This window comes from Pithys albifrons, chromosome 23 (genome assembly GCF_047495875.1).
Source record: "Pithys albifrons albifrons isolate INPA30051 chromosome 23, PitAlb_v1, whole genome shotgun sequence".
Taxonomy (NCBI): domain Eukaryota; kingdom Metazoa; phylum Chordata; class Aves; order Passeriformes; family Thamnophilidae; genus Pithys; species Pithys albifrons.
Window position 1 is genome coordinate 2,556,220 of NC_092480.1, and position 26,431 is coordinate 2,582,650.

Here is a 26,431-nt window from a genome sequence, read left to right on the forward strand (position 1 = left end):
TCTGCTTTCTTCCCCCTCCCACATTGCCAGAGATGCTGCGGTTGCCTAATTAAGTTATCAGAAAGATAATGGCTGGTTCTGAATCTGGTGCCTTTAAGAAAAGCATCCATCTAATAATGGCTTTTCTGCAAGCAGATAAATGCTGAGGTGGAATTTTGGTTGACACGTGATGGGGGTGGCCAGGGCTTTCCCCACTGCAGAGTCTGCTCTGCTTAGGAGGTTGGTGTTTCTCCATCCCGCTCTTAGCAGGGTGGCACTGCCAGGTGGGAGAAGTCTTCCTGCTGTTCTCTGCTCAACAGCACCTTCTGCTCTCCCCTGGCCGTGTTCCTGGTGGAATCAAAAGCCTGCTTTAGTTTCTGGGCTGCTGCTTCTCCCGGGACAGCATCTCCCCCAAGCCCCGATGCATCCCGTCCCCCCACTGGAGGAAGGTTTTCCCGGGATGGGCTCTCCAGCATGCTCTGCCTCTCCCCTCGACAGTCCCTCCACTGATCCAGCCCTTCGAGTTCCCACCAGCCTCCATCGGTCAGCTCCTCTACATCCCCTGTGTGGTCTCCTCTGGGGACATGCCCATCCACATCACCTGGAGAAAGGACGGGCACGTCATCCTGTCTGGCTCCGGAGTCACCATCGAGAGCAAGGAGTTCATGAGCTCCCTGCAGATCTCCAGCGTCTCCCTCAAGCACAATGGCAACTACACCTGCATCGCCAGCAACGATGCAGCCACTGTCAGCCGGGAGCGGCAGCTCATCGTGCGGGGTGAGCACCACAGAGCATACCCAGCCACCTGCATCCCAGCCTGGACCTGGTGCTGCTGCCCTAGTGGACTCAGGAGGGTGGGCAGCAAGGGAGGGAAGCACAGCAGGGAGCAGAGAGAAGTTGGGAGGCTGCTCTGCAGCTGCAGAAGCAGATGGGAGGGTGAGGAGCAGAGTCAAGCCAGGGCAAGCCCCATGCAGGAGGAGTTGTAGGGGTCCGATGGGGGGGGGGTTGCTACAGTGACCATCTTTTCTCTCAAATTCCTCAGTGCCTCCTCGCTTTGTGGTCCAGCCCAACAACCAAGATGGTATTTATGGTAAAGCTGGAGTGCTGAACTGCTCTGTTGATGGGTACCCACCTCCGAAAGTCATGTGGAAACATGCAAAAGGTAGAGATGGGTCACGTGGCAGTGTGTAGGGATGTCGGGGCAAGCATGGCCACCCCACCTCTGAGCCTCAAGAGTGCTCCTCTGCCTCAGCTGAGCTCTGTGTCTCTTTGTCCCCTCCTAGGGAGCGGCAACCCCCAGCAGTACCACCCCATCCCCCTCACAGGCCGCATCCAGATCCTGCCCAACAGCTCCCTGCTCATCCGCCACGTGTTGGAGGAGGACATTGGCTACTACCTGTGCCAGGCCAGCAACGGTGTGGGCACAGACATCAGCAAGTCCATGTTTCTCACCGTCAAGAGTAAGTACCCAGGGCTGTGCTGCAGTGGCATCATTGAGGGGCTGGAGAGCTGCTCCCAGCACAGCTGCAGCACTGATTTCAGGGGTGGGCACAGTGAGGGTGGCTGTGGGACTTGTGGTGGCCAGCAGAGCCTGATCTGGTGTACCCCCTTCCTCTGTTCCAAGAGTTCCTGCTGCACCAGCAGTGCTCTGGCCTCGGCACTGCACAACCCTGCGATCGATGTGTAGGGCATGGGAGGGCATTGATTCCTCCCCTCCAGAGACCTGCTTCCCTTTTAATGTTAAACACACTTTGTCTTTAATAAAACCAAGCAATCAATCTACATCATACAGGAGGAAAGGAAATAGCTGGGCTACTTTGACAGGGATGGGCTGAGAAGTGTTGTTAGACACCGTGTTTGAACTGTGTGTGTTATTGGATTGCTCTCCCGTTGCTACCAGCAGAATGTATAATTGCCAGCTCCGCGTTAGTTAGTGGGCTTCTTGCTGCTGCGAGCATCCAAACCTCCAAAAGGAGGTGGTGGAGGGGGTCCAGCCTTGTCAGTCTCGTTCCTGTATGTCTCCAGGAGGGGCTGGGCTCAGCAGGGCTAATCTTTGCTCTGCCCTACACCAGGGGGATGAGGCAGCAAGTCCACTGGCCACTGTCCCTGTGCCAGAGGGGGATGGAGGCTGCAGGTGGAGCTGCAGGAACCACCACCACCCTGGCTGTGCTGTAGGCAGAGGGGATGGGCACCCTGCTCTGAGTGCCACCTTGTCCTGGCTAAGGTGTCTGGGATGAGATAAGGAGAAAGTGACTCTGGCTCAGGCAGCTCCCTTCCTACCTCCCCTTCTCAACCAACCGCTTTCTTTCCTGGCATTGGCAGCCATTTCTCTCAGGGGCTTCTCCCCTCCCCACCCAGCTTCTGCCTTCCCAGGTTCCTGCTCCCCTCCCTGTCAGCTGTTTAATTTATCCCACCAACTGATGAATCAAAACGAGCGACTTCAAACAGGGCACTTCAATGAACTGCAGGTACAAAGTCGAGGCGATTAATCCCGAGTGAACGTGCCGAAGTCTGGGAGCCCGAACTGGTGCTGAGTCCCTGCTATCTGCCGTAATTGCATCCCAGGACAGGTTGCTTGCTGACTTGAATAGCACATAACCTTATTATGCTTGTGCTTTTGCATCTCCCGGAGCCCTCGCTGCCTTTGAAAAGGTTTGGATGAATAGGTAGACGAAGCGCCACAGCCAATTAAGCATTAGATGGGCTCTTTGTTTTGTTTCATTTTGGGGTTTTTGTTTGTTTAGTGAAATGTCAGCCCAATTAAAGGGAGATCAGCGCTGGCTTTTCCTGAAAGTCAGGCCACTGCGGACAGAGTTAAATGAGAGTTAATCAGAGCCCAAACAAAGTGTGCAGGCGGTCAGCAGGGAGACGGGAGTGCTGCAGACAGCTAGCATTGCACATCTCCTTCCCTGATACCACAGCAGTGGCCTCCAGGGGCAAGTCAGGTAACACATTGGACAGTGTGTGCTGTCCTGGCTAAGTGCCCATGGACTTGGCAGTGCCAGAAGGAGCTGGACGCTGCTTTTGTCAGGGGGATGGGCAAGGAAAGCCACCAGATTTGCTTGTACTGTCACAGGGATGTCACCTGCGGGACTGGAGCTTCGCTGTCCTGGGGTGCCACAGTCCCTGTGTTCCCACACCATGGCAGCCTGTCCTTCCCTGTTTGGGGATGGAAGTCACCAGCATCCAGCTGGGAGTACTGCAAAGTGGAAGGTGGGGAATGCTGGAGGGTGGGAGTCTGTGCCTGAGGGGACAGCAGGCAGGGCTGGGCTCAGGTGAGGAGACCACCAATGCGTGCTAAATGCCATTTAGCACATGGCTGCACACCTGCCTGGGTGCAGAGAGCAGAGCATGCGGGATGGGGAGAGTCACATCCTCAGGGGGTCCCGCTGGCTCTGCTGGAGCGGCAGCATGGTGGGCAGTGCTCACTGGGATGGAGGCTCCTGTGCTTGGTCCTCACAGGCACCTTGATGCCAAGGGTCCAGCCTGGGGGCAGGGAGAGGGGCCACTGCCCGTGTGTCATGGCACAGCCCTGTTTGGAGTTCGGTGCCGTACGGCACGAGCATAACTGATTGCTTCCATGCAATTTGAATTAATCTCATGCTTCAGGTGAAACTCAGCTAATCAGTGTAGAAAGGAAGCTGAGACGGGTGCAATCAAATTAACATCACAGAGCCGGCTCCAAACAAGAAAGAGGGGGGCGAGGGAGGCAGGAACAGCCGTTGTCACCCTTGTCACTGTTCTCATTCAGTTGTCACCAGCGCACTGTGAAGCAGCTCGTGCCCCAGCCCTGCGCTGGACAGCAGAGCATGCCAATGGCTGTCAGCTCTCTTTGTTCCCAGGCTTATCTCTGTCCAGCCACTAGGACCAGCCTCTGGCTGGGGCCTTGTTAACAGGGCCCATGGACACAGGAGAGTGGCTGGGCAGGGTGGGCCACCAGTAGGATGGGTGGGCACAGAAGGTGTTGGGGACAAGCTCTTCTCTAGGGAATCCTGTTTGCCAGAGTGCTGACTGGGGCTGTGGCTGGTGATCTGATGGGCAGGAACCATTATTGCTGTCCCTGTGCCCAGGGAAGGAGAGTCATGGACTAGCAGGGAGCATCCCCTGGCCACCCTTGGAGGTCCTGTGGCCAGTTCCAAGCAATGCTGTCCCTCTGCAAGCAGCAGAGCTGCACCAGGGCAGGTGTCAGGTGCTGACACAGAAGCAGCACTGGCCCTGTGCCCTGATCTGTGCTGTCCAAACAACTGCCTGGGGTTTTCTTTAGGTTTGTTGTGCTGTTTTCTTGCTCTGGACAGCATGCTGCTCTCCTGGGACCCCAGCAATTGAGAGAAGTTGATATGTTTACATCCAAGGAGCTGCTTTTAATCAAACATCAATAAGGGCATTTCAGCGAAGCAGAGCCTGAAACGGAGCTCCTCTCCCGGGGCTGTTGCTTGCTGGGAATGGGGCCGATGTTTCCACAGCTGCTGGGCTGCCCTGCCCCTTTGGCACCTGCAGTCATGCACAGACTCTGCAACCCACAGGTTGAATGAAGGCTGTGCTCCTTCCTGCCAAATAGTTTCCCATTTCTCTTTTGATGGTTTTTCATGGCAAGACCTGGGGACATTGAGCAGGAACCCGACAAGAGCTGCCATAGTGCTGAGACCAAAATCCAGATGTGTGTGCCCTTGTGTTGTGCCTTGCACAGTCAGCCCTGGTTTGGTGTAGGTGCAGGAGGCCCCGGCTGTCCCTGAGCTCTGTCTTCACCCTGGTGGGACGTGGAATGCTGGGACTTGGTCAGTCCTTCCCGTGCCTGCCCCTTTCCTGGTGTATCCCTGACACCAGACTGCAGGCAGACAGAGGTGTCAGAGCTTGGATAGGAGAAGCACACAGCTGTGGGTGAGACAGGGCAGAGCCAAGTGAAGTCTTACTCTGTTTCTTATAACCCTTGGTTTCCCATGGCCCAGACAGTTGTGTCCCAATATCCCTGCTCTTTTCATCCCTGTGCCAGCTTTTGGGAGGCTGTGCTTCCCGCCGGGCAGGATTGCCACAGGTGCTGCCAGTCGGCATCAGACTGGGCACGGCGCTGTCCTGCACCCCACAAACACTGGCAGCTCCAGAGGAAAGGTTTCCTTCGCTGTTAATTGAATTACATTGCCACAGAAAGCTGAGAAGTCGTAGCTCATTAGAGCCTCTTGTGTCCCATTAGAACAGTGTGTGTTGCCTTTGCGGATTGTCATTATCATACATTACTGCGGGACTCAGCACTGCTGTTTGTTTATGCATTACATTTTTTTCTACTTACCCAGGCTGCCCTTGGTCCCCCAGCCCATTCCTCCTGCGTGGTGCCTGCCACCAGCAGCCCACTGCATGGCAGCAGAGTGGCATGAGGGCTTGGCTCTTGGAGCAGGGAAGAGCCTGGCCAGGGATCAGTACAGCATCCTCACAGCAAGGATCAGCCATTCCTGACTGTGCTGCACTCACTGCTCAAGCAGCACTGGGTGCTGCACCCTGGATGGGTGGTGACCACAGCACAAAGTGTCCTCACCATCCCTGTTTGCATATTGGGGTGGCTATGGGAACAAAAAACATCTCTGGCATCTGCAATGCAAAGGCGGCCTTGCTGATGGGGAATCACACTCTGTATTCTGCCCAGGTTTATACGAGTGAATTATGCAAATCCGTGATGGAAAACATTCTTCCTCTCATCCTCGGGAGTGTAAAACCTTAGTCAATAATTCATACCCGCACGTCTCAGACTGGAGGCTTTCTCTTCATTATAGTGTGCACTTGGTTATTTGTCTTTCACGTTTTATTGTCTACCCCGGTGTAATGCTATGCATTATAAAATTTATCTGCTTCATTATTTTATGATCCTGAGCTGTATAATGCAGCGAGACGGTTCCGCTTCGGGCTGCACGGCCTCTTGGTGAGACCTGCATCCGCCGCCTCCCTGGTGGGGTCTGTGGGCTCTGCCAGGGCTGGGCAGCCACAGGTGGCACCTGGTCACCCCCTGGGTACACAGGTGACCCTCTGCCTCCCTGCAGTCCCAGCCATGATCACCTCCCACCCCAACACCACCATCGCCATCAAGGGTCAGACCAAGGAGCTGAACTGCACCGCCCGGGGCGAGCGACCCATCATCATCCGCTGGGAGAAGGGGGACACCGTCATCGACCCCGACCGCAACATGCGCTACGCCATCACCACCAAGGACAACGGCGATGAGGTCATCTCTACCCTCAAGGTGAGGGCTGGGGGTGTCCTGCACCTGCCCCAGGCTGCTGGGAGTTTTGCTGGGTGATGGAGGGGGGCAGGCAACACGGTGGGTTTGCAGGGAGGGTGTCAGTGGTCCTGGGTGGGTGCCACGTAGGCTGGCACAGTAGCTGGGTTCCCTGGGTGGCAAAATTGAGCCCAGTGGGGTGGGGTGGTAAGAATCTTGCTGGAGGGATTGTGACTCCATGAGCAGCACTGTGGTGGGAGCAGGCAGTGATGGCAGGGGGAGGCGGAGACACGGTGCTCAGGATAGCTCAGTCTGAACTGGCTCCTCTCCCTGAAATGTTTGCAGTTGAAACCAGCTGACCGTGGGGATTCAGTCTTCTTCTCCTGTCATGCCATCAACTCCTACGGCGAGGACAGAGGCTTGATCCAGCTCACTGTCCAAGGTACTCAGTCCCCCACACATGAGCTCTGAGGCTCAAAACCTTGCTGCGAGGGTGTACCCAGAGGGCTTCCTTCCCTGTGTCCCTAACCTGCCTGTGTATCCCCAAGAGCCCCCAGACCCACCGGAGCTGGAGATCCGTGAGGTGAAAGCCCGGAGTATGAACTTGAGATGGACGCAGAGGTTTGATGGCAACAGCATCATCACAGGGTTCGATATCGAGTACAAGAACAAGTCAGGTAGGTGACAGTGATGTCCCCTCCCTGTGCTGAGGGCTGTGTCCTGGGGCTGGGCTGTGCAGGCAGGTGTGGGACTGCCCCACCAGCACCTCCAAGGGAATATTTTGCCTCACAGTTCCTTTGATGAAGACAGGAGAGAGCAGCATTAATGAAATATGGTAATTTCTCTTGGATGGGAGCATTTGAAAGGGAATATTAAAAGAGACAATATTTGTGAAAAGTTGAACCCAGACGCATAACAGCAAGGGAGGGAAGTGGCACCTCTCCAGGTGGAGAAAAGCTGGAGGTGCCTGGAGAATCTCACCTGCTTGGGTATGGTCCCTCCTGGAAGGTGCTTACCCTCCTCTCCTGCTCCACTGCTCTTCCAGATTCCTGGGATTTTAAGCAGTCGACACGCAACATCTCCCCAACCATCAACCAGGCGAACATCGTGGACCTGCATCCTGCCTCCGTGTACAGCATCCGCATGTACTCCTTCAACAAGATCGGACGCAGCGAGCCCAGCAAGGAGCTCACCATCAGCACCGAGGAAGCAGGTGCTGGTTCCACCTCAGGGCACGGGTGCTGGGGACAGCGGGCAGGGGTGGTCCAGGGCAGCTTGGGGGCTGCAGCCTTGGGTGAAGCTGGCTGAGACACAGCTCTCCTAAAGCCAAGTATTTTCCTGGTGAGGAGGCTCCTTTCCCTGGTGCTTCTCAACATGCTCTTTTGGGTTTGTTCCTCCACAGCTCCCGATGGCCCTCCAATGGATGTCACCTTGCAGCCGATGACATCCCAGAGCATCCAGGTCACCTGGAAGGTGAGTGAGCCTAGGATGGCTTTCCCTGGTCAGGAGGGATTGGGGAGGGCCAAATGCTCTTCCGTCTTGTCCTGGGACCCAGCATGTCATGAACATTGGGAGAGTCAGGAAGGATTTCCCAGGAAAAATGAAACCCCAAAGGCTGAACATATAGTTCGCATGGGGCCCTTATTAATCCTGTTTTATAACAAGCTCATTATCTTGTAGGGTGTCCATGAGAGCCATAGGGGAGAGAGGATAAATATGTAAAAACTGAGATACTGGGTTGCAAAGTGTTGAAGCAGAGATCGATAAAACTTAGAATCGGATTTATTTTTCCAAAGCTGCCTAATGAAAAATAAAATTGATTATAAAGTTAGGACTTGGGAATGAACTGCTAAGTCAATAAATTTAGGGTACCACTTTTCCCCCCTCCCCTTAAGCACTGAAAAACAGATTAATGGAAAGTAAGATTCACTTGAAAGATAAGTCACTTCGTTTTGGGAGTATTTCAGCAAGATGGATCGCCCTGGCTTTGTAACATAAATTTACAATCAACCCTATTGATTTCTTAATGCTTCAGAGAAATATTGTTAAGATTGATCTCCGTGTGGCCTCTAAAGCTGCCAGACTTGGGGGTTTCCCTCTTCCTGCTGAGCTGTTCCACTTGGGGACTGGTGCTGTCTGGGCACATCCTTTCTGGTGGCTCCAAGGACCCACGGGACTTTTCTTATCACTGCTTTGCCACTCAGTGTGTGCACCCAAATGCTGTGGGGAGAGGAAACAACTTAGAAGCACTGAGAAAAACCACTGGGAAGGGGTGGTTGAGGCACCCATGAGCCTCCTGACCCTATAGCCATGCCTGACACCACTCCATCCTGCTCTCATCACTCCTCAGGCCCCAAAGAAGGAGCTGCAGAATGGGGTGATCCGTGGCTACCAGATTGGGTACCGGGAGAACAGCCCAGGCAGCAATGGGCAGTACAGCATTGTGGAGATGAAGGCCACGGGGGACAGTGAGGTCTACACTCTGGACAACCTGAAGAAGTTTGCTCAGTATGGGGTGGTGGTACAGGCATTCAACCGTGCGGGCACCGGGCCCTCGTCCAGTGAGATCAACGCCACCACACTGGAGGATGGTAAGGCTGTCCCTGTGACCAAACCAGGCAGTTTTCGTGCTCCCCAGTGACTGGGGGATGCTCAGTCACTCCCTGCCTCATCCCAGCAGGTCTGGGGTGGTGGCTGCCACCAGCAGTACCAGCTGTGTGCACACTCATAGCTCCCTGGGAGCACAAATATGTCAGGACACCCCTGGCACTGGGTTTCTGGCTCGATTAAAAGGGTGCAAGGTGAATTTAGGCATTGCCAAAGTGCCAGACAGGTTTCCATTTGGGTCACATCGCTGATGGCCTCAGTTGTTTTGAAAACAATGAGAAAAAAGTTTTGCAGTGCGTTTGCTCAGCAGTTTTTCATACTTAATTAAGGCTCTCGTTAGCCTGTCAAACCATGATCGTTTCCTGGCTGCATTAGCACTCCTCCCGGGGTATTCAAGGGCCCCTGTTTTAGCAATAGTGTCTTTTCCATAATTATATTACCTTCATTTTGTTCAAACGGACTATCTGTATTAGTTTATTATACTCTGTCCCTAATTACATGGTGCTTATATTTTTGCACCTAAGTAATATGAAACAATAATCATTTTCAAAGAGGATCGTTACTGTGATGTATTATCATTTAAATGCTCATAAAAATTAGAGTTACCTCTTACGGGGCAATGGGATTTAATTGCCTTGCATCCAGCCAGCTCTCCTTCTCTTCCCTCCCTGGGAAGCCCAGCCAGTCCCAGTGGACGCCTTGACACCATGAGCATGGGGATTGCAACCACCTCAGTGGTCCAGGAGGAGCAAAACTGCATGTTGGAGGCAGAACACTGCCAGGCAGGACTGGCTCAGGGCTGAGGGAAGAGCAGTAGGATGTGATCCCAGGGTGCATGGGACATGTCTCCTTTATCCTGCCATCTCCATTCTCCTGCTGATTGTCCTCTCTATCCATCCTCTCCTCAGTTCCCAGCCAGCCCCCTGAGAATGTGCGGGCCATCTCCATCACCTCGGATGTGGCCGTGATCTCCTGGTCGGAGCCCCCACGCAGCACCCTCAATGGAGTGCTCAAGGGGTACCGGGTCATCTTCTGGTCCCTCTACATGGATGGAGGTGAGCACTCGTGGGGAGCAGGTGATACAGGACCCAGGTGGGTGGCAGCAGGGGGCTGACAGGCCCTGTCTCCCTGCAGAGTGGGGCGAGATGCAGAACATCACAACCACGCGGGAGCGGGTGGAGCTGCGGGGCATGGAGAAATTCACCAACTACAGCGTGCAGGTGCTGGCATACACCCAGGCTGGTGACGGCGTGCGCAGCAGCGTGCTCTACATCCAGACCAAGGAGGACAGTAAGTGGCACTGCCACTCGCTCATGCCACGGTGCCGTGTGTTGCCATGCTGGCGAGGGAAGGGCTGGAGCGGCTGCAGGGGCACGGAGGAAAGCCCCTATGGACTGTCACAAGCAGGGCATTTCCCTTTCCTTTTTTTTCCTTTCCTTAAGTGCGGATATTTAAATATTTACACCCCGCCTGCCCTACTTTAATGCCATTAACTCAGTAGCAGAGCGTTCCTGGGCCTGTGTCCTGCGAAGTGCCAGATGCTGGGAGGGAGGCACAGCTGGGCAGGGTACGGCTGACACATTAAGGAGGTGGCCATTAAAAGCCAATCATGATTTCTAAACCAGAGCTTGGGCTGCAATTAACCCTCCTGCCTCCCGCTCACATGAGGACTGAAGCCACCCATGGAGAGATGTCCCACAGGCAGACCTGTCCCTGCTTGTGCATGCCCAGTGCTGATGTGACAACAACACTGCAGCTGCTTCCCAGTGTGTAGTTGGGATGCTCTCACCTTTCCTAGCTGGGCAGAGACCTTGGAGACCTCCCAGCACCTGCTCTGCCATTGTCTTTCCTCCTCAGTTCCAGGTCCCCCAGCTGGCATAAAGGCTGTGCCGTCCTCTGCCAGCAGCGTGGTGGTGTCCTGGCTGCCACCAGCCAAGCCCAATGGCATCATTCGGAAGTACACCATCTTCTGCTCCAGCCCCGGTTCCGGGCAGCCGGTACGTGATGGGCATGGGAGCAAGGCTGGGAGTCACCACAGTGTGCCAGGGAATGCTGAGCTGTCTGAGCAGGAGTGGGAGGGAGGGCTGATGCCAGGAAGCAGCAGTAGCAGGGAGGGCTGATGCCAGGAAGCAGCAGCAGCAAAGGCTCTTCTTGAGAAGGTCTGTGAGCTGCAGAGTTGTCCAAGGGCATCCATGGACACCCATCAGCAGAGCATGGTTCCACTGTCAATCTGTTCCCATCCTCCAGCATCTGCCCTGCTCAGCACTCGCTCCAGAGGGGGACACATGCCAGCAGCTGACCGAAAATGAAATAGAAATTCAACCTGGCCCCATCCCTCCTTGGCAAGGGAGAGGTTGATGGGAGGTCTGCAGACTAGTGCTTATCAAAAGCTCCTTCTCAAACTCATTTCACTATCTGAGCCTCTGGTTTCCAGGGCAACATAATCTTTTCATCAAAGCAACTGGTAAAACCGCTGGGATCCGATATTGTTTTCTTGGCATCTTGTCAAAACTGTCATTTGGGTAAAAAAAATTATGTATACTATACAATATTCATATAGGTGTGTCTGCTTTGGGGTACATTTATATCCGTGGGCCCCGCAAGGGCACACGTGTGCAGACAGTGAATGTGCAGATTCCTGCATGGGCACATGTGTAAATACCACATCCATCCTGTGCCATAGGGGTCATGGAACCCCCATCCCTGTCCAGTGTTGGCATGGTGGGACAGCTGGATGCTGTGTGGGGCAGCCCTTCCCCACTTGGTGTGCTTGGAGCAGGATGGCTTTGGCCCCAGTGCGATGGGGACTGGCCATGCACTTGCACAGCCAGACCTCTCCAAAGGGCAATAGTGGGGTTGGGATAGTTGCTGTGGGGATACAGGAGGTGAACCCATCTGTGTTTTGGGGGCCCTTTGGCCCCTCACTATGACCACAGAGGGTTTGAGGCAGACTGGCTGGGGTTGCCTCCACACTGGCCCCCGCTGCAGCTTGGCAGGTGCTAGGGAAGCGTCCTTTCCTTTCCCAGGAACAAACCATGCCATCGCAGCCATCTGTTCCTCGGGCTCCAGCCCGGGCTCCCTGGAGGAATCACGACACCAGCCGGCTCACACCGGCATTGAGAAACACTGAGCGGAGCTGAGCCGCTGCTCAGAGCCAACATGAAGCCCTGCAGTGGTTTGGGGGGTGATGGGGTGAGGGTCTCTCAGAGGCTGCACCTTCACCTGTCCCCCTTCCCACAGGCCCCCAGTGAGTACGAGACCAGCCCTGACCAGCTCTTCTACCGCATCGCCCACCTGAACCGTGGGCAGCAGTACATGCTCTGGGTGGCCGCCGTCACCTCTGCCGGCCGTGGCAACATCAGTGAGAAGGTCACCATCGAGCCTGCAGGGAAAGGTATGGCAGGGCTGCCAGGCTGGGGGCACACACACCCCAGCTCTGCTGTCCCCTGCCCCAAGGAGCGCTTTGGTGACCCCTGGGCAGAGGAGGTGCAGCATGGGTGGTTGTTACAAGTCATGAGGTCTGTGCATGGGGTCACCCCCACAATGCTGACGCCCTCCTTGTCCCCAAGCCCCCGCCAAGATCATCTCCTTCGGAGGCACCGTCACCACGCCGTGGATGAAGGACGTGAGGTTGCCGTGCAACTCCGTTGGGGAGCCGGTGCCTGCCATCAAGTGGACCAAGGACAGGTACTGAAGGGCTGCCAAATGTGTCAGGGGCTGGTGCCAGCTGCAGTGCTGTGTCACACACGGCTGATGTGCCCTCTCCCCTCCTGGCAGCGAGGACTCTGCCATCCCAGTGACAGTGGATGGCCACCGCCTCATCCAGGCCAACGGCACCCTGGTGCTGCGCTCGGTGAAGGCAGAGGACTCTGGCTACTACACCTGCACCGCCACCAACACCTGGGGCTTCGACACCATCATCATCAACCTGCTGGTGCAAGGTGAGGGTTCCCACCTCTGTGTAAGGGTGCCCTGCACAGACACGCTCCATCCCCATTGCTGCCCAGTGCTGGGTGGGTGAAGCACAGCAGGGTCTGTCCTGCACAAGCAGCTCCTGCTGGCAGAGTGGGAGGTCTCATTGGCACTTTTGAGGGGCACAGTTTGGGGCACTTTGTGTGTGTGAGGTGCTCATGGGCTTTCCTTCCTCCCTAGTGCCCCCAGACCAGCCCCGCCTCACTGTCTCCAAGACCTCAGCATCATCCATCACGCTGGCCTGGATCCCTGGGGACAATGGGGGCAGCTCCATCCGAGGTAAGGATACCACAGACAATGGGGCTGACACCAGCAGCTCATCCCAGAGCTGTGGGTGCCTCTAATCCTGGGAGCTGAGCCTCATGAAACATGTTTTAAGGCACATTCCTGCATGCTGTGCTATGTTTTTGTCTCTGTGCCTCAATTTTGTCCTCTCCAAAATGCCTCAGACTAAGGTTGATGTTTCTGAGCTCATAGCAGGGGCTGCCAGCCCTGATGAGGGGTTTGTGTGGTTTTGGTCAAGCTGTAGGGACTGAGGTAGCTAATGAAGGGCACGTCAGTAAGTGCTCAGGTGCTGATGGCCAGGCCCAGCCTCAGCACTGCTCTGTGTCTCTCAGCAGCTCTGAACCCACCAGGACAGGAATTGTTCCCTGTCCCTGGCAGGCTGAGGATTTCAGGAGGGCTCCAGGAGCAACCCTGCTTTCCTGAGCCTCCTTTCTGCTCTGATTCATCTCATGAATTATACTTTGAAACAGCTGCACACGGAGGGGGGAGCGAGGAGCGAGGAAGGAGACCTCGCTTACAATTAATTAAAAGCATGAAAGTAATTACAAGCAAATCTCCCCAGCCAGCAGCCTTTCACTCCAGCGGACTCTGTTGATAAATTTGGTTATAATTGGATTAGAAATATTAAAAACATGCTGCATGTGCAAAATAAATAAATAACCAGTGGCAGGCACCAGGGTGCCAGGCACCGTGGGCGGTGTGGGGGTGTCAGGGCTGGTGTTGACACCTCTGGGAATTGTGTGCCCGCAGACCTGGGAAGGTCCAGATGTTACCATCCTTGGAAGGGAAGCCTCAGTGCTGGGCAGGTGCAAGAAGTGTCCCTTCCCTTGGCACTGCTTTGCCCAAGTCAGAGATGGGTGTTCACAGAGCACCTTTTCATGGGTCCTTTGACATCCCCACTCTGGTACCCAGGTGGTATTGGCACCAGAGCAGTTCTGCAAGCTCTGCATTGTGTGGCTTGTGACGCACACAGCGAGGCAGAAAGCCTACTCTTCTCTGTTATTTTTATTTGAGAATTGGCAAAATCTCTTGCAAAAACAGCCAGATGTGCCAGTGCACCATCAAAGCTTGGTCAGCAGTCAGGGCACCAGGGTTGCTGTCCTGCAGGGCACCAATGTCCTCTGTGCTGTGTTCCTTGCCCCCAGCGAAGTTCAGACCAACTATCTTGAGGTTTGTCGATGGCAGTGTAACAGGTTTGCTCATCTAGGACACAGTGTGCTTCCTAATACTCTTCATCACGGGAGAGGAGGCGGCGTGCAATGACAGAAGCAACTTCCCTGCAGCTTCCCGAGGGAGCTAGTTAATTCCGGCTTTCCCTTTATAGCCTCGCACCAGTCAATCACAGTGTGCGCTCCCATGTGGAACCCAGCGATGGGGCCATGCTGGTGGCACTGGGGTGGGTGATGTGTGACTGGGGCCCTCTGGCAGAGCACTCAGGGGGTGCTGGGGGTGCCCACACTCCTCTTTCCATGACTCCCGCTTGGGGTCTTTGTGGTGGGCAGAGCAGGCAGATTCCACCACCACTCATGAGCACACAGTGGGGCAGAAATCAGTGTGTGATGAGCCCCCTGGTGCTGCTGGATTAGGGCACAGGATCTGCCAAAGTGGGTGCAGGGTTACCCACAGGCTCTGTGCCAGTCATAACCCCTTCCTTTCGCTGTCACCTCCCCCTGGGGAGCCTGTGTGCCTGGAGGTGACCCTCTCTCCTTGCTCCCACAAGGCTTTGTGCTCCAGTACTCGGTGGACAACAGCGAGGAGTGGAAGGATGTGTTCATCAGCTCCTCTGAGCGCTCCTTCAAGCTGGAGAGCCTCAAGTGCGGTACGTGGTACAAGGTGAAGCTGGCGGCCAAGAACAGCGTCGGGGCCGGCCGCATCAGCGAGATCATCGAAGCCAAGACTCATGGCAGAGGTGAGCCAGCCCCATGGTGTCCCTGAGGGGGGGGACACAGTGGTCCCCTCCCTGCCATGGCCCTCCTGAGAGCCTCTCTCCCACAGAGCCCTCCTTCAGCAAGGATCAGCACCTCTTCACCCACATCAACTCCACGCATGCCCGGCTGAACCTGCAGGGCTGGAGCAGTGGGGGCTGCCCCATCACTGCCATCGTCCTGGAGTACCGACCCAAGGGCAACTGGGTGTGGCAGAGCCTCCGCACCAACAGTTCTGGTGAGGTTTTCCTCACAGAGCTGCGCGAGGCCACCTGGTACGAGCTGCGCATGAAGGCGTGTAACAGCGCCGGCTGCGGCAATGAGACCACGCAGTTTGCCACGCTGGACTACGATGGCAGTGAGTTGGGGGGACAGGGCAGGGGACACGGCTGCTGGGGGGTCCCAGAGCACTGATTGCCCACCTGCCCACACTCTGTCCCAGGCACTATCCCCCCGATCAAGTCTGCCCAAGGCGAGGGTGACGATGTGAAGAAGCTCTTCACCATCGCCTGCCCCGTGATCCTGGCCACGCTGGGAGTGGCCCTGCTCTTCATCATCCGCAAGAAGAGGAAGGAGAAGCGGCTGAAGAGGCTTCGAGGTGAGATGAGGCTCAGTGTACAGGACCAGGCAATGTTCCTGGACTGCCTTTTTGTGCCCTAAACAGCTTCCTTAAAAAAACCCTTCTTGTTTTTTGTGTCTCTTGCACAGATGCCAAGAGTTTGGCTGAAATGCTGATCAGGTGGGTCTCTGAGCTGCCTGTGGCTGGTGCTGGGTGGGGAAGCAGGAGAGTCCTTGGAGCCAGAGGGTGGTCCTGGGTGGTTTTAAGTTCAGGTTCAGCCCTGCCTCCCTTCAGACCTTCTTGGGCTCAGGCCCGCAAAGGTTGTGTCGGTGACTCTCTAGCTGAGCCAGCCTGTTGTTCCTGGCCTGCTGGAGGGTCCTGACACCCTCACTGGAGCTTGCCTGGGCACAGCTGAGCCCTGGGTGGGCTGGCTGGTGGCAATCCACAGCCCATCCTAGGCTGGAGCCGCCGGGGCTCTCTCCGGTAATGGCCGGGTCTGCGTCCCCTCTTACCTCACAGCAAGAATAACCGCAGCTTTGACACGCCGGTGAAGGGTCCCCCGCAGGGCCCCCGACTACACATCGACATCCCACGGGTGCAGCTCCTCATCGAGGACAAAGAAGGCATCAAACAACTGGGTAAGCACATGCACATTTCCCATCCCCTTGTGCCCCTGAGTGCCTGACGGGTCCTATGGGTGGGTCAGCAAGCACCTGCAGCGAACTCCTGGCCAGAGAAAGGTCTCAACTCCAGCTTCTTCCCATAGGGGATGACAAAGCCACGATCCCAGTGACAGACACGGAGTTCAGTCAGGCAGTGAACCCCCAGAGCTTCTGCACGGGCGTCTCTCTGCATCACCCTGCTCTGATCCAGAACACGGGGCCCCTCATCGACATGTCGGACATCCGCCCTGGCACCAGTGAGTGGTGACATGCTGTGGGTGGGTGTGCTGAGAGCAGCGTGGGGGGCTTGTAGACATGAGGCAGGTGTGTGGGGAAGCCTGTCCTCCAGCAGTGGCCCTGCCCAAAAGCAGATGCTGGTAAGGCAGAAGGAGCTGGCAGTGCTCCAGGGAGACAGGACAGCATCCTGGCTGTCTCTGTGAGGGTCCCCCCATGACTGTGTCACCTTCATGCCTTAGACCCCGTGTCGAGGAAGAGTGTGAAGTCTGCACACAGCACCCGCAACCGGTACTCCAGCCAGTGGACCCTCACCAAGTGCCAGGCGTCCACCCCTGCACGGACCCTCACCTCGGACTGGAGGACAGTGGGCTCCCAGCACGGCATCACGGTCACTGAGAGTGACAGCTACAGCGCCAGCCTCTCCCAGGACACAGGTGTGCCAGCACTGCCCAAGGCTCCCCGGCACCCCTGCTGGCAGGGATCTACCTGTTTGGGGTGCACAGGGTCATTGGCCATGACCCTAAACTGTGAGTTCAGGGTAACTGCAGAAGTACAACTTAGTCAATGGGAACCACAATATGGTGGCTCTGAACAACAAGGCCTGTGCCCAGCCCCGGGACCACATAGAATGCCAGAGTGGTTTGTATTGGAAGGGACTTATAAGATCATCTTGTTCCACCCCCTACCATGGGCAGTGATGCCTCCCACAGGATCAGGTTGCTCCACATCCTGTCCAACCTGGCCTTGGTGATGACTGGGTATATTGCAGCACGGACAGCCTGGGCATTCCTACGATGACAGTGCTCTGGAAAAAGGCATTCCCCCACCAGGGAAAATTCCCAGGTAGGTGACACACCGTTTCCTCCACAGACAAGGGCAGGAACAGCATGGTGTCCACGGAGAGCGCCTCATCGACCTACGAGGAGCTGGCGCGTGCCTACGAGCACGCGAAGCTGGAGGAGCAGCTGCAACACGCCAAGTTCGAGATCACCGAGTGCTTCATCTCCGACAGCTCCTCTGACCAGATGACCACGGGCACCACAGACAATGCTGACAGCATGACCTCCATGAGCACCCCGTCCGAGCCTGGCATCTGCCGCTTCACCGCCTCCCCGCCCAAGCCCCAGGACAGCGAGCGTGGCAAGAGCGTGGCCGTGCCCATCCCGCACCGCGCCAGCAAGAGTATGTACAGCTCCTGACCATCCCCTCCCCTGCCCCAGAGCTCTCCCACCACCCCAGGAGTCCTTTCCATGCTTGTATTCTTTTGCACTTGTGGTATTTCTTCCCACTCTTGAATATTCTTTCTTTATTGCTTAATATTGTTGCCCATTTCTTCTGGTATTCCATCCAATTCTTGATATTCCATCCAGTTCTTAGTATTCCTTTCAATTCGTTAATATTCCTTTCAGTTTCTTATTATTCAATTTCTTACTATGCCTTTCAATACCTTAGTATTCCTTTCAATGCCTTAACATTGAATTCCTTAGAATTCCTTCAAATTCCTTTGTATTTTTTTCCCCAGTTCCTTGGTATTTTTCCCCATTTTTTAGTATTCCTTCCCATTCCTTAGTATTTTTCCCCTATATTTTACTATTTCTTCCCATTCTTTAGTATTCCTGTGCATTCTTTAATATTCTTTCTCATTTCCATGATATTTTTCCCCATTTGTTACAATTCTTTCCTTTCCTTTTTAGTCTTTCCCCATTCCATGGTATTTTCCGCCATTTTTTTGCTATTCCTTCCCATTTTTTAGTATTCTTATCAACTCTTTGGTATTCCTTTGTTTTCTCTATATCTTTTCTCATTCCTTGATATTTTTCAATTTTTTTAATTGTGTTCCTCTCCCTTCTTTAGTGTTGCGTTCCTCTCCCTTCTTTAGTGTTGCGTTCCTCTCCCTTCTTTAGTGTTGCGTTCCTCTCCCTTCTTTAGTGTTGCGTTCCTCTCCCTTCTTTAGTGTTGCGTTCCTCTCCCTTCTTTAGTGTTGCGTTCCTCTCCCTTCTTTAGTGTTGCGTTCCTCTCCCTTCTTTAGTGTTGCGTTCCTCTCCCTTCTTTAGTGTTGCGTTCCTCTCCCTTCTTTAGTGTTGCGTTCCTCTCCCTTCTTTAGTGTTGCGTTCCTCTCCCTTCTTTAGTGTTGCGTTCCTCTCCCTTCTTTAGTGTTGCGTTCCTCTCCCTTCTTTAGTGTTGCGTTCCTCTCCCTTCTTTAGTGTTGCGTTCCTCTCCCTTCTTTAGTGTTGCGTTCCTCTCCCTTCTTTAGTGTTGCGTTCCTCTCCCTTCTTTAGTGTTGCGTTCCTCTCCCTTCTTTAGTGTTGCGTTCCTCTCCCTTCTTTAGTGTTCCTTTCCATTCCTCGATATTTTTCCTCATTTTTTTAACTAATCTTTTTCATTTTTCATCACTCTTCCCTGGTATTCCCCCCATACATATAACACCACAGTACAATGGAACCATCTTTCTCTGAAAATATACCACACAGTCTTATTTTAAATACCACACTGTGAAGTGTAAGGGAGATTATAATACATTCTAGTAGTATTATAAAAATGCAGTTTACAGAGCATTTTACAAACCAGACACAATATAACACAAGTATAACACTGTAACACCTGGAAGGGACATTATAATAATGCAGAGTCTTATATATACATAGCTATAAATCCTTATATTAAGGTACTAACTATAGATGATGATATGGAACACAACATAGCCAAATATATTGTAGCACACACAATATCCATCCTGCAGTACATTCCATACATATCCTGTAATATTTTAGAGCTGTGAAGAGTTGAACATGGACTTACAGAACACACTACACAATATATACAATTAGAGCAGTAATGCTGTACTGATAGAGGTGTTACATGATATAAAAGACAATAAGAGTGTTTTACATGTACATATAAATCCTTAAATTAAGGTACTACAGCTGCAGATGATGCTGTAGAACAGAATTAAAGGCAGTAGTGTAATACAGCAGAAATATAACACCTATAAGAGGCAGTATAACAATGCTGGGTCTTATGCATAGACATAAAACCTTAAATTAAGGTAATAACTATATATGATGCCATATAACACAGCATAGCAGAATCTACTGTTTATTGAAGCACAGACACTACTTACAGTGGCAGAGTAAAACCTTTCATATAACATACTGTATATCACACTGCTGTGGGCTGTAACAGGTCTTAGAGAGAGTAAAAGGAATATTTACCACAACACTCTGCAGAACAGGAAGTGATCTGTACCACTGTCATATATCACAAATTAATAACAAGCAGCCTGCAATACATGACATACACATCCTATAGTGTGTTATAGCAGTTTACAGAACTTATAAAACACATACAGATAAGAATTATATTGTCTCTTACAGGTCCTATATAATAAAAACAATAATGTGCTGTCTTATATACATATATTCTTAAATTAAGGTGCTAAGTTATATATAAGGCTGTAGAACACATAGCAGAATATATTGTTTATTGCAGTATACTGTAACTATTGTGTTATCACACAATATGGATAACACTGATGTTATTTACACACAATACACTACAGAGCATGATCTGTACCTCCATGGATAGCACTGTCCTGTATCACACACTAATAAGCAGCATTCTGCACTACATGACATACACAGACTCTATTGTATGATAACTGAAAGTAGATGGAATGCAGTTTATACCATACACTACACTATCTACAATTAAGACCAAAATTGTTCTATTGCCTCTTACAGGTCTCATATAACACAAATATAAAAATGCAGTGTCATATATACATACACATAAACCTGTAAATATCCTCTATAATAAACACAACACAGCAGAACATTGGCTGTTGGAGTACACACCACTCATATTTGTGCAGTAAAGAAGTATTTACAAAACAGAGCACATAAATATGCCCCATCAATACTTAGCATCACACACTCATAAAATATCATATAATACAGTATAGTACATATATGCTATGTATTACAGCTGAAAACATAACAATACATAAAGGAAAAAGAGCAGTGTTATAGTGTTGAGATTCTTTATTACACTGTACACTTAGCATTACATCATTATTACTTTTACATCATAATTATTGTACAGCACACTTAGCATTACATCACTAGTTTTACACACTAATACTTTATTACACTGTACACTTAGTATTACATTATGGTACTTTATCACTGTGTACATTGCCATTAATAGTGTTACATTATAGCACTTTATTACTCTGTACATTACAATATTATTATCAATAGTATTAGAGTTCCTTATTATCAGTAATGTTACATTAAGCACCATATTGTAATGTACAGAGTAATGAAGGGCTATAGTGTAATACTATTGATAATATTGCAATGTACAGACTAATAATCAATAGTATTACAGTATAGCCCTTTATTACCCTGTACATTACAATGCTATCCATAGTGTTAGATTGTACCTTACAGGACATTGTATCCAACACTGAACACTGGCATTTGATGCATCCCAGCCATTGGGTTGCAGAGTAGGCCAATTTTGGGATGACGACACAAAGTGTTCCATACAACGTGATGTGTTCCATATGACACGACATGTTCCATATGGCATAACGTGTTCCATATGACACAACACCATCATGGACAGAGGGTGGGTGGGCAGTATGGTCACTCCAGAGCCTCACCTGCCTCTTCCTTCCCTTGGCAGGTGACTACTGCAACCTTCCGCTGTACGTCAAGTCGGACGCGTTCTTCCGCAAGCCGGACGCGCACGAGCCGTGCCCGGTGGTGCCACCCAGGGAGGCGTCCATCCGGAACCTCGCCCGGGCATACCATGCACAGGCCCGGCACATGACGCTGGAGCCCGGCACCAAGCCCCTGGGGCTGCCTCCCCCAGCCTCCACCGCAACCACCTTACCTCAGAGGACTCTCCCCATGCCCGGCACGACCAGCACCGCGGCCGCACCCGCTGCCAGCGCTGCCCCGGCACCCCCTGCCACGGCCGAGCCCCCCGTCCCTGCGGCCGCCGCTGCCGAGGCACGGGTGCCCACGCACTCCAAAGTGGGGGGCTCCAGGGACTCACTCCTAGAGATGAGCACGTCGGGGGTAGGCAGGTCTCAAAAACAGGGTGCCGGAGCCTACTCCAAGTCCTACACGCTGGTGTAGGGCCACCCACCGGATGCTGCTCGTCTCCCCCTCTCCCCCTGCCATTTATATTTAATTAACAAACTTGTACATAAATGAACTCTTTTGTATAAAAATGAAGCTATTTTCTTCTTCTCCGAACAGAAAAAGAAACCAGGGCACAAAGAATTTGATGTTACAGATTTAAAAATATAATATATATGTAAACATATATATATATTTCACATCATTTTGAAAGGGGCACAAGGAAAGACTCAGCGACTTTTTTTTTTCTCTCCCTGATCTTGTTGGTGGTTTTAAAAAGGAACGTCTCCGAGACATTGCATGCTATTTTACTGTTCTGAAAACAGCAGGAGTTGCTTCAATTTGCAAATGCTTATGTGTTAATACCTTTTTCTATGAAAAAAAACCCAGCGCTGTGTGCAATAAAGGTTATGTTTATACGTGGGCGTTTGTTAAGTGAGCAGGGAATTAAGGCAGAGCAGGGCAGGAGGATGGAGAGCCATAGCCCAGGGCAGCCAATGCACAGAAGTACTGAGACATGGGATTAAATATTAAGGAATACTAAGGCATGTACCAACCTGCAGAGTCCAGTTTTATGAGAAATTGGAACAGGGGCCTGAGAGTGGTACCTCTGAGTGGGACAGCCCAGCCATTGCCAAACTGTGCCACAGCACCAAAAGAGCAGCATCAAGTCCCTGCTCTGTCCAGTTCCAGCCCAGGATGAACCATGGTGCCACAGGAACCCTGGTCCAGCTCATCCAGAGGGGTAAACCAATACCCAGACCCCCATGAGCCATGGCACAGCACAGCTCTGGTAGCTCAAGGTAAGTGCAGGGCTGCTCCAGCATCATATCCAGCATCTAGCAAGGCACAGCAACTCCTCACAACAGGATCTGGTTCCCAGTGATGTGACAGCAGGGACAACAGGAGAGGCAGCACCACTGCTGAGCACAATGAGCTGCAATGGCAAGTGGTGAAGTGCAGCACCGTGTGGAAATCCAGCACCCTGTGCCCCGAGTCATAATGTGTCTGTGCCCCATCCTGGTGAATCATGGCACAGGACATGGTACAGCACTGCACAGGTGCCCCAGGACACTGGGCAGTGTGGTACATTGTGGCACACCCTCCCACTGTAATTTGTTCTGAGCTTCCTCTTTGTTTTTACCACCAGCCACAGCGATAAATCACCAAAGAGATGCAGGTTCTACCTTCCCCTTTCCTATATGGTTGTGAAATCAAGAGTAGCTGAAGCCCAGACAGGAGTCAGGGGCTGTCAGCCCTCCTTACCTGTTCCTCCTTACCTGCTCTGCTACCCTAGGAAGACAAAAATAGCTCAGGTCATTATTAACTCTTGGTTTTGTTACCCAAAGTAGAATTTCACCTTCCTAAGGAGCTTCTGGTGCAATTTGAGGTCTAATTAATTAACTGCACTTTCATTTCATTATTTCCTGTAATTTATAAGTTCAAGTTTTGATCACTTCTCCATCCATGCTTGCCATCCACTGGTTCCAGCTTTTTCCTTAGATACACTTCCTATTTTAACTCAAACTAGCAGTTGGAGCCTCTATACACAGCTTTGTACCATTCTCACTTTTTTTCTCTCTTTACAGGGTTTAATTCATCAGTTACAATCATGTGCTGCACAGGTCACTTTTTCAACATCTATCCATTATTTTTATTTAAATTAAGTACCCAAAGAAAAATTACATGGAAATACAGTGACTGATGTTACTGGTGCCATTACCTGAAGTAGTCCCCTTCCCCGACTGCTGGCACACTGGTCAGCAGATCCTCCTTTGCCATCTGGTTCTTCCTAACTAAGGTAAATCCTGAAATCCTGCAGAGCTGGAAGCATCTTGGCATGAACCTGGCAGCTGTTCACCCCTGGGGCTCATGAAACAAGCTGTTAAGACAATTTCTTATGCCCATTTTTTATAGTTTCCCACACAGGCTGGTGTGGAGGCATCAGGGATGATGCCCCACATGCCAGGGCTGCTATTTCCCACTTGTGGTCTCACACCAACTCGCCCATCAACCCCTGTACAGCTTTCCTTAGGGACTAGGCATGAGTTTTCTTATTTATTCAATTCTAACAGCTGGCTGGAGACAAAAACCACAGTAAATTTCCAACCCAGCATGAAGGAATACACAGATTTTGTACTGTGTTTGAGCAGCTGAATGGGGTTACTCAAGCAACCCCCGGGTCCCCACAGCAACTCAGCCAAAGCCAGGTCTGTCCCACACTGGTCTGTATTTGCCATCAACTAAAGCAAACCTGTCCTGCCCCTTCTGTCTCTCCCCAAGAGCAGTGAAAGAGGTGAGCAGCCAACCAGCATTTCTCAAGCATTTATGTAAGGATTTCGAAACCAGTTCAGAACACATAAGACTTAGAAACATTTACACGATACAGATTTTAAAGAAAAATGCCCAGCCCCATCTTAAAGCAGGGTCATCACCAGGCAGCACCTCCAAAATCCCAATCCCAGGCTCAAAATAGAAATAGAAGAGAAATTAGAATTAGAAATAGAAAAGGCAAGCGTGTTCAGCTGTGAGAGTAAGTAGATTAGCAAGATAAAAAGAGGGACAGATTAACAGAGATTATTAAGTCTTTATTGGAATTGGCTAGAACAGATTTCCTTCTACATCTTAGCAAGGATTCTCTTCCCCAGCAGGCACAAGCCCTGGCCCTGCATAGCTACACACAGCCCAAAAGTTCAGAAATCCAGAGTTTTGTTTCAGGCCTGCTTTACCAGCTGCCTTGAACAGCATTCCAGCCAGACCCCAGGATACCTACCACACACCCCCCATGTATCAGCCAGCCCAGGGTGACCAACCCAATGTCACCAGCCCTGCTCCAGAGGAGAGCCACAAGCACTGAGTGCCACCACAGCCAAGCACAGAGTCCAGACACCAAACACCAGCACTCACCAGCTGAAGGTAAGTAGCAGCAACTGGGGACAGAGCCCTGGTTAGAAGAGCTCAGGATGATTATGGCTGGAGAGAAAAACAAAGGGCTCTTGGGGCACAGCTCAGCAGCTCTGCACAGAAAACCTGACAGCAGACCCAGAAAAGGAGCAAAACAACCCCCAGCTGGGGGACCAGCCAGCACAACCACCATCAGCTGTGCAGGGCCCCACTCCCACCCACACAGCTGATGGGACTCACTCCCTGTGACCCAGGGGCTGGCCAAGGACAGGCTTGCAGCTTCACTCCCCACTCCAAGGTCCCCAACAGCCCATCTCCAGTTGTACCCTGGCCCACAAGGCAATGCTGTCTGGGGAAGGACTGAGCAGGATGGAGAACTCGCTCTGAGCAGTGACCAACACAAGGGCAGAGAACCTACACCTGCACCAAGAGCTACATTTCAGGGGGCAGGTTCACAGTCACCACAGCCCCAAATGTCTCTGGGGTGCAGAACAGACAAACAGGAGGTACAGTGTAGGGCACAGGTGGTTGATGTGTCTACTTCTTTTCCTGCTTCTGCTGTTGGTACCTCCTGAAGTGGGTCTGGATGGTGATGGCTGCCCTCTCTGAAGGGTCACTGACGAACTTGCTCTCCTTGCTGGCATCAGGGGTCACATCACCTAGGGTAACAACAGAGCACCACAGTGAGCACAGGCAGTGCTGGTGGCCCTGAAGAGGCTGCACAGAGCAGGGTAGGACTCTGGCATTACCCTCACAGAGTCAGTGGCCTCCCTATTACCCAGTCTCCCAGACAGGGCATCTTTCCTTGCTGGGGAAGTCAAAAAAGCTGGAGAGCTCAGAGCATGAAACCACAACTCCACTGGCTCACAGGGACATCTCCAGGGCAGAGGGAGCAGGGAATAGGAGGCAAAGCAAAGCCCAGCCTCCCTGGCAGCACTAAGCCCTCTATTTACACAGCTCCACTCCCCAAAGACAGCAGCTTCCCCACATTTAATCACCACGTATGATGCTCACTTACTTTCGCACACACAAATAAGATTAGAAAAAAAGCCCGGCCCTGCACAGCAATAAAGCTCTCATGCTGACAAATGGGAGCCCTCCCCACTCCTGCTTAATGTGGCATTAGGGAAGTATTGTGAAATTCAACAGGAACTGCATCAAAGCCACTCAGCAGTGCTCCTCTAAGCCAGTGTGTCACTGCTAAGCACCCCCCGAGCAGCCATCAGGAATCCTGGGGCCAGATGCTGCTGCATAAACTCACCACTGTCACCTGAACCCATTTTCCTTCAAAGCCTAAAAGAAATTGCGAAGTAAAAAATAAGAGAAGCCCGTGTTGGGAATCGGCTCCCTCCTGCCCTGCTTAACAAGACACACCATCAGCTGTAAATCCTGCCCACTGCACAAATCCAGTGCCAGAGGCTGAGGACCACGGGGCAGGTGCTGCTGTGCCTGGCAGGATGAGCCCCAGCTGTGTGGGCTGCCAAAAGCTCCACAGGAAACAGACCCATCCCAAGGAGCTCAGCCACTGTCAGCCTGGGGACCTGCACCTACTGCAGAGCAGTGAAAGCCCCAAACCAGCAACCAGGCTGGCCAGAGCTCCTGGCTCCATCCAGGAGGGATGTCACAGCACCAGCACACCCAGCCCCCACTGCCCCTTATCCGATTGGCACCAAGAATAGAACTGCTCAAAATCCTCTTTGCTGAGCACTTGACTTCAGCAGAGGGGCAGAGCCCTGAGACCAGAGCAAGGAGGAAAGGGAGGTGAATACCAGGTGGGTTTGCCAGAACAAGAAGAGGAAGGTGAGCTCTTTTGGGGCACAGCATGTGTGTCCACCTCCCCAGCATGGCCCCAAATAAGTGGGGCAGGTTTCACAGACAGGGGAGCAGGGATTTGCACAGACACACATGTGCTGTTATATATTTACCTGTGCATCCCTGTCTGATGCTAC

At 52.3% G+C, this 26,431-nt stretch overlaps 1 protein-coding gene across 1 annotated transcript in view; it reads left to right on the top strand.

The window, feature by feature from the left end:
• The window catches only part of DSCAML1 (DS cell adhesion molecule like 1), a 99,917-nt gene extending 77,917 nt beyond the window's left edge, over positions 1-22,000 (top strand). Inside the window, exons 9-33 of the mRNA XM_071576252.1 lie at positions 478-756; positions 1,022-1,141; positions 1,263-1,439; positions 6,006-6,205; positions 6,527-6,623; positions 6,730-6,858; positions 7,227-7,394; positions 7,584-7,654; positions 8,532-8,772; positions 9,697-9,843; positions 9,923-10,078; positions 10,646-10,785; positions 12,029-12,182; positions 12,358-12,475; positions 12,566-12,729; positions 12,941-13,039; positions 14,766-14,954; positions 15,041-15,328; positions 15,413-15,568; positions 15,679-15,709; positions 16,049-16,167; positions 16,296-16,448; positions 16,668-16,862; positions 17,299-17,610; positions 21,118-22,000. Coding sequence (XP_071432353.1) covers positions 478-756; positions 1,022-1,141; positions 1,263-1,439; positions 6,006-6,205; positions 6,527-6,623; positions 6,730-6,858; positions 7,227-7,394; positions 7,584-7,654; positions 8,532-8,772; positions 9,697-9,843; positions 9,923-10,078; positions 10,646-10,785; positions 12,029-12,182; positions 12,358-12,475; positions 12,566-12,729; positions 12,941-13,039; positions 14,766-14,954; positions 15,041-15,328; positions 15,413-15,568; positions 15,679-15,709; positions 16,049-16,167; positions 16,296-16,448; positions 16,668-16,862; positions 17,299-17,610; positions 21,118-21,575 — 4,361 coding nt within the window. The 3' untranslated portion in view covers positions 21,576-22,000. The remainder of the gene's footprint in view (positions 1-477; positions 757-1,021; positions 1,142-1,262; positions 1,440-6,005; positions 6,206-6,526; positions 6,624-6,729; positions 6,859-7,226; positions 7,395-7,583; positions 7,655-8,531; positions 8,773-9,696; positions 9,844-9,922; positions 10,079-10,645; positions 10,786-12,028; positions 12,183-12,357; positions 12,476-12,565; positions 12,730-12,940; positions 13,040-14,765; positions 14,955-15,040; positions 15,329-15,412; positions 15,569-15,678; positions 15,710-16,048; positions 16,168-16,295; positions 16,449-16,667; positions 16,863-17,298; positions 17,611-21,117) is intronic.
• Positions 22,001-26,431: the final 4,431 nt, after the last annotated feature.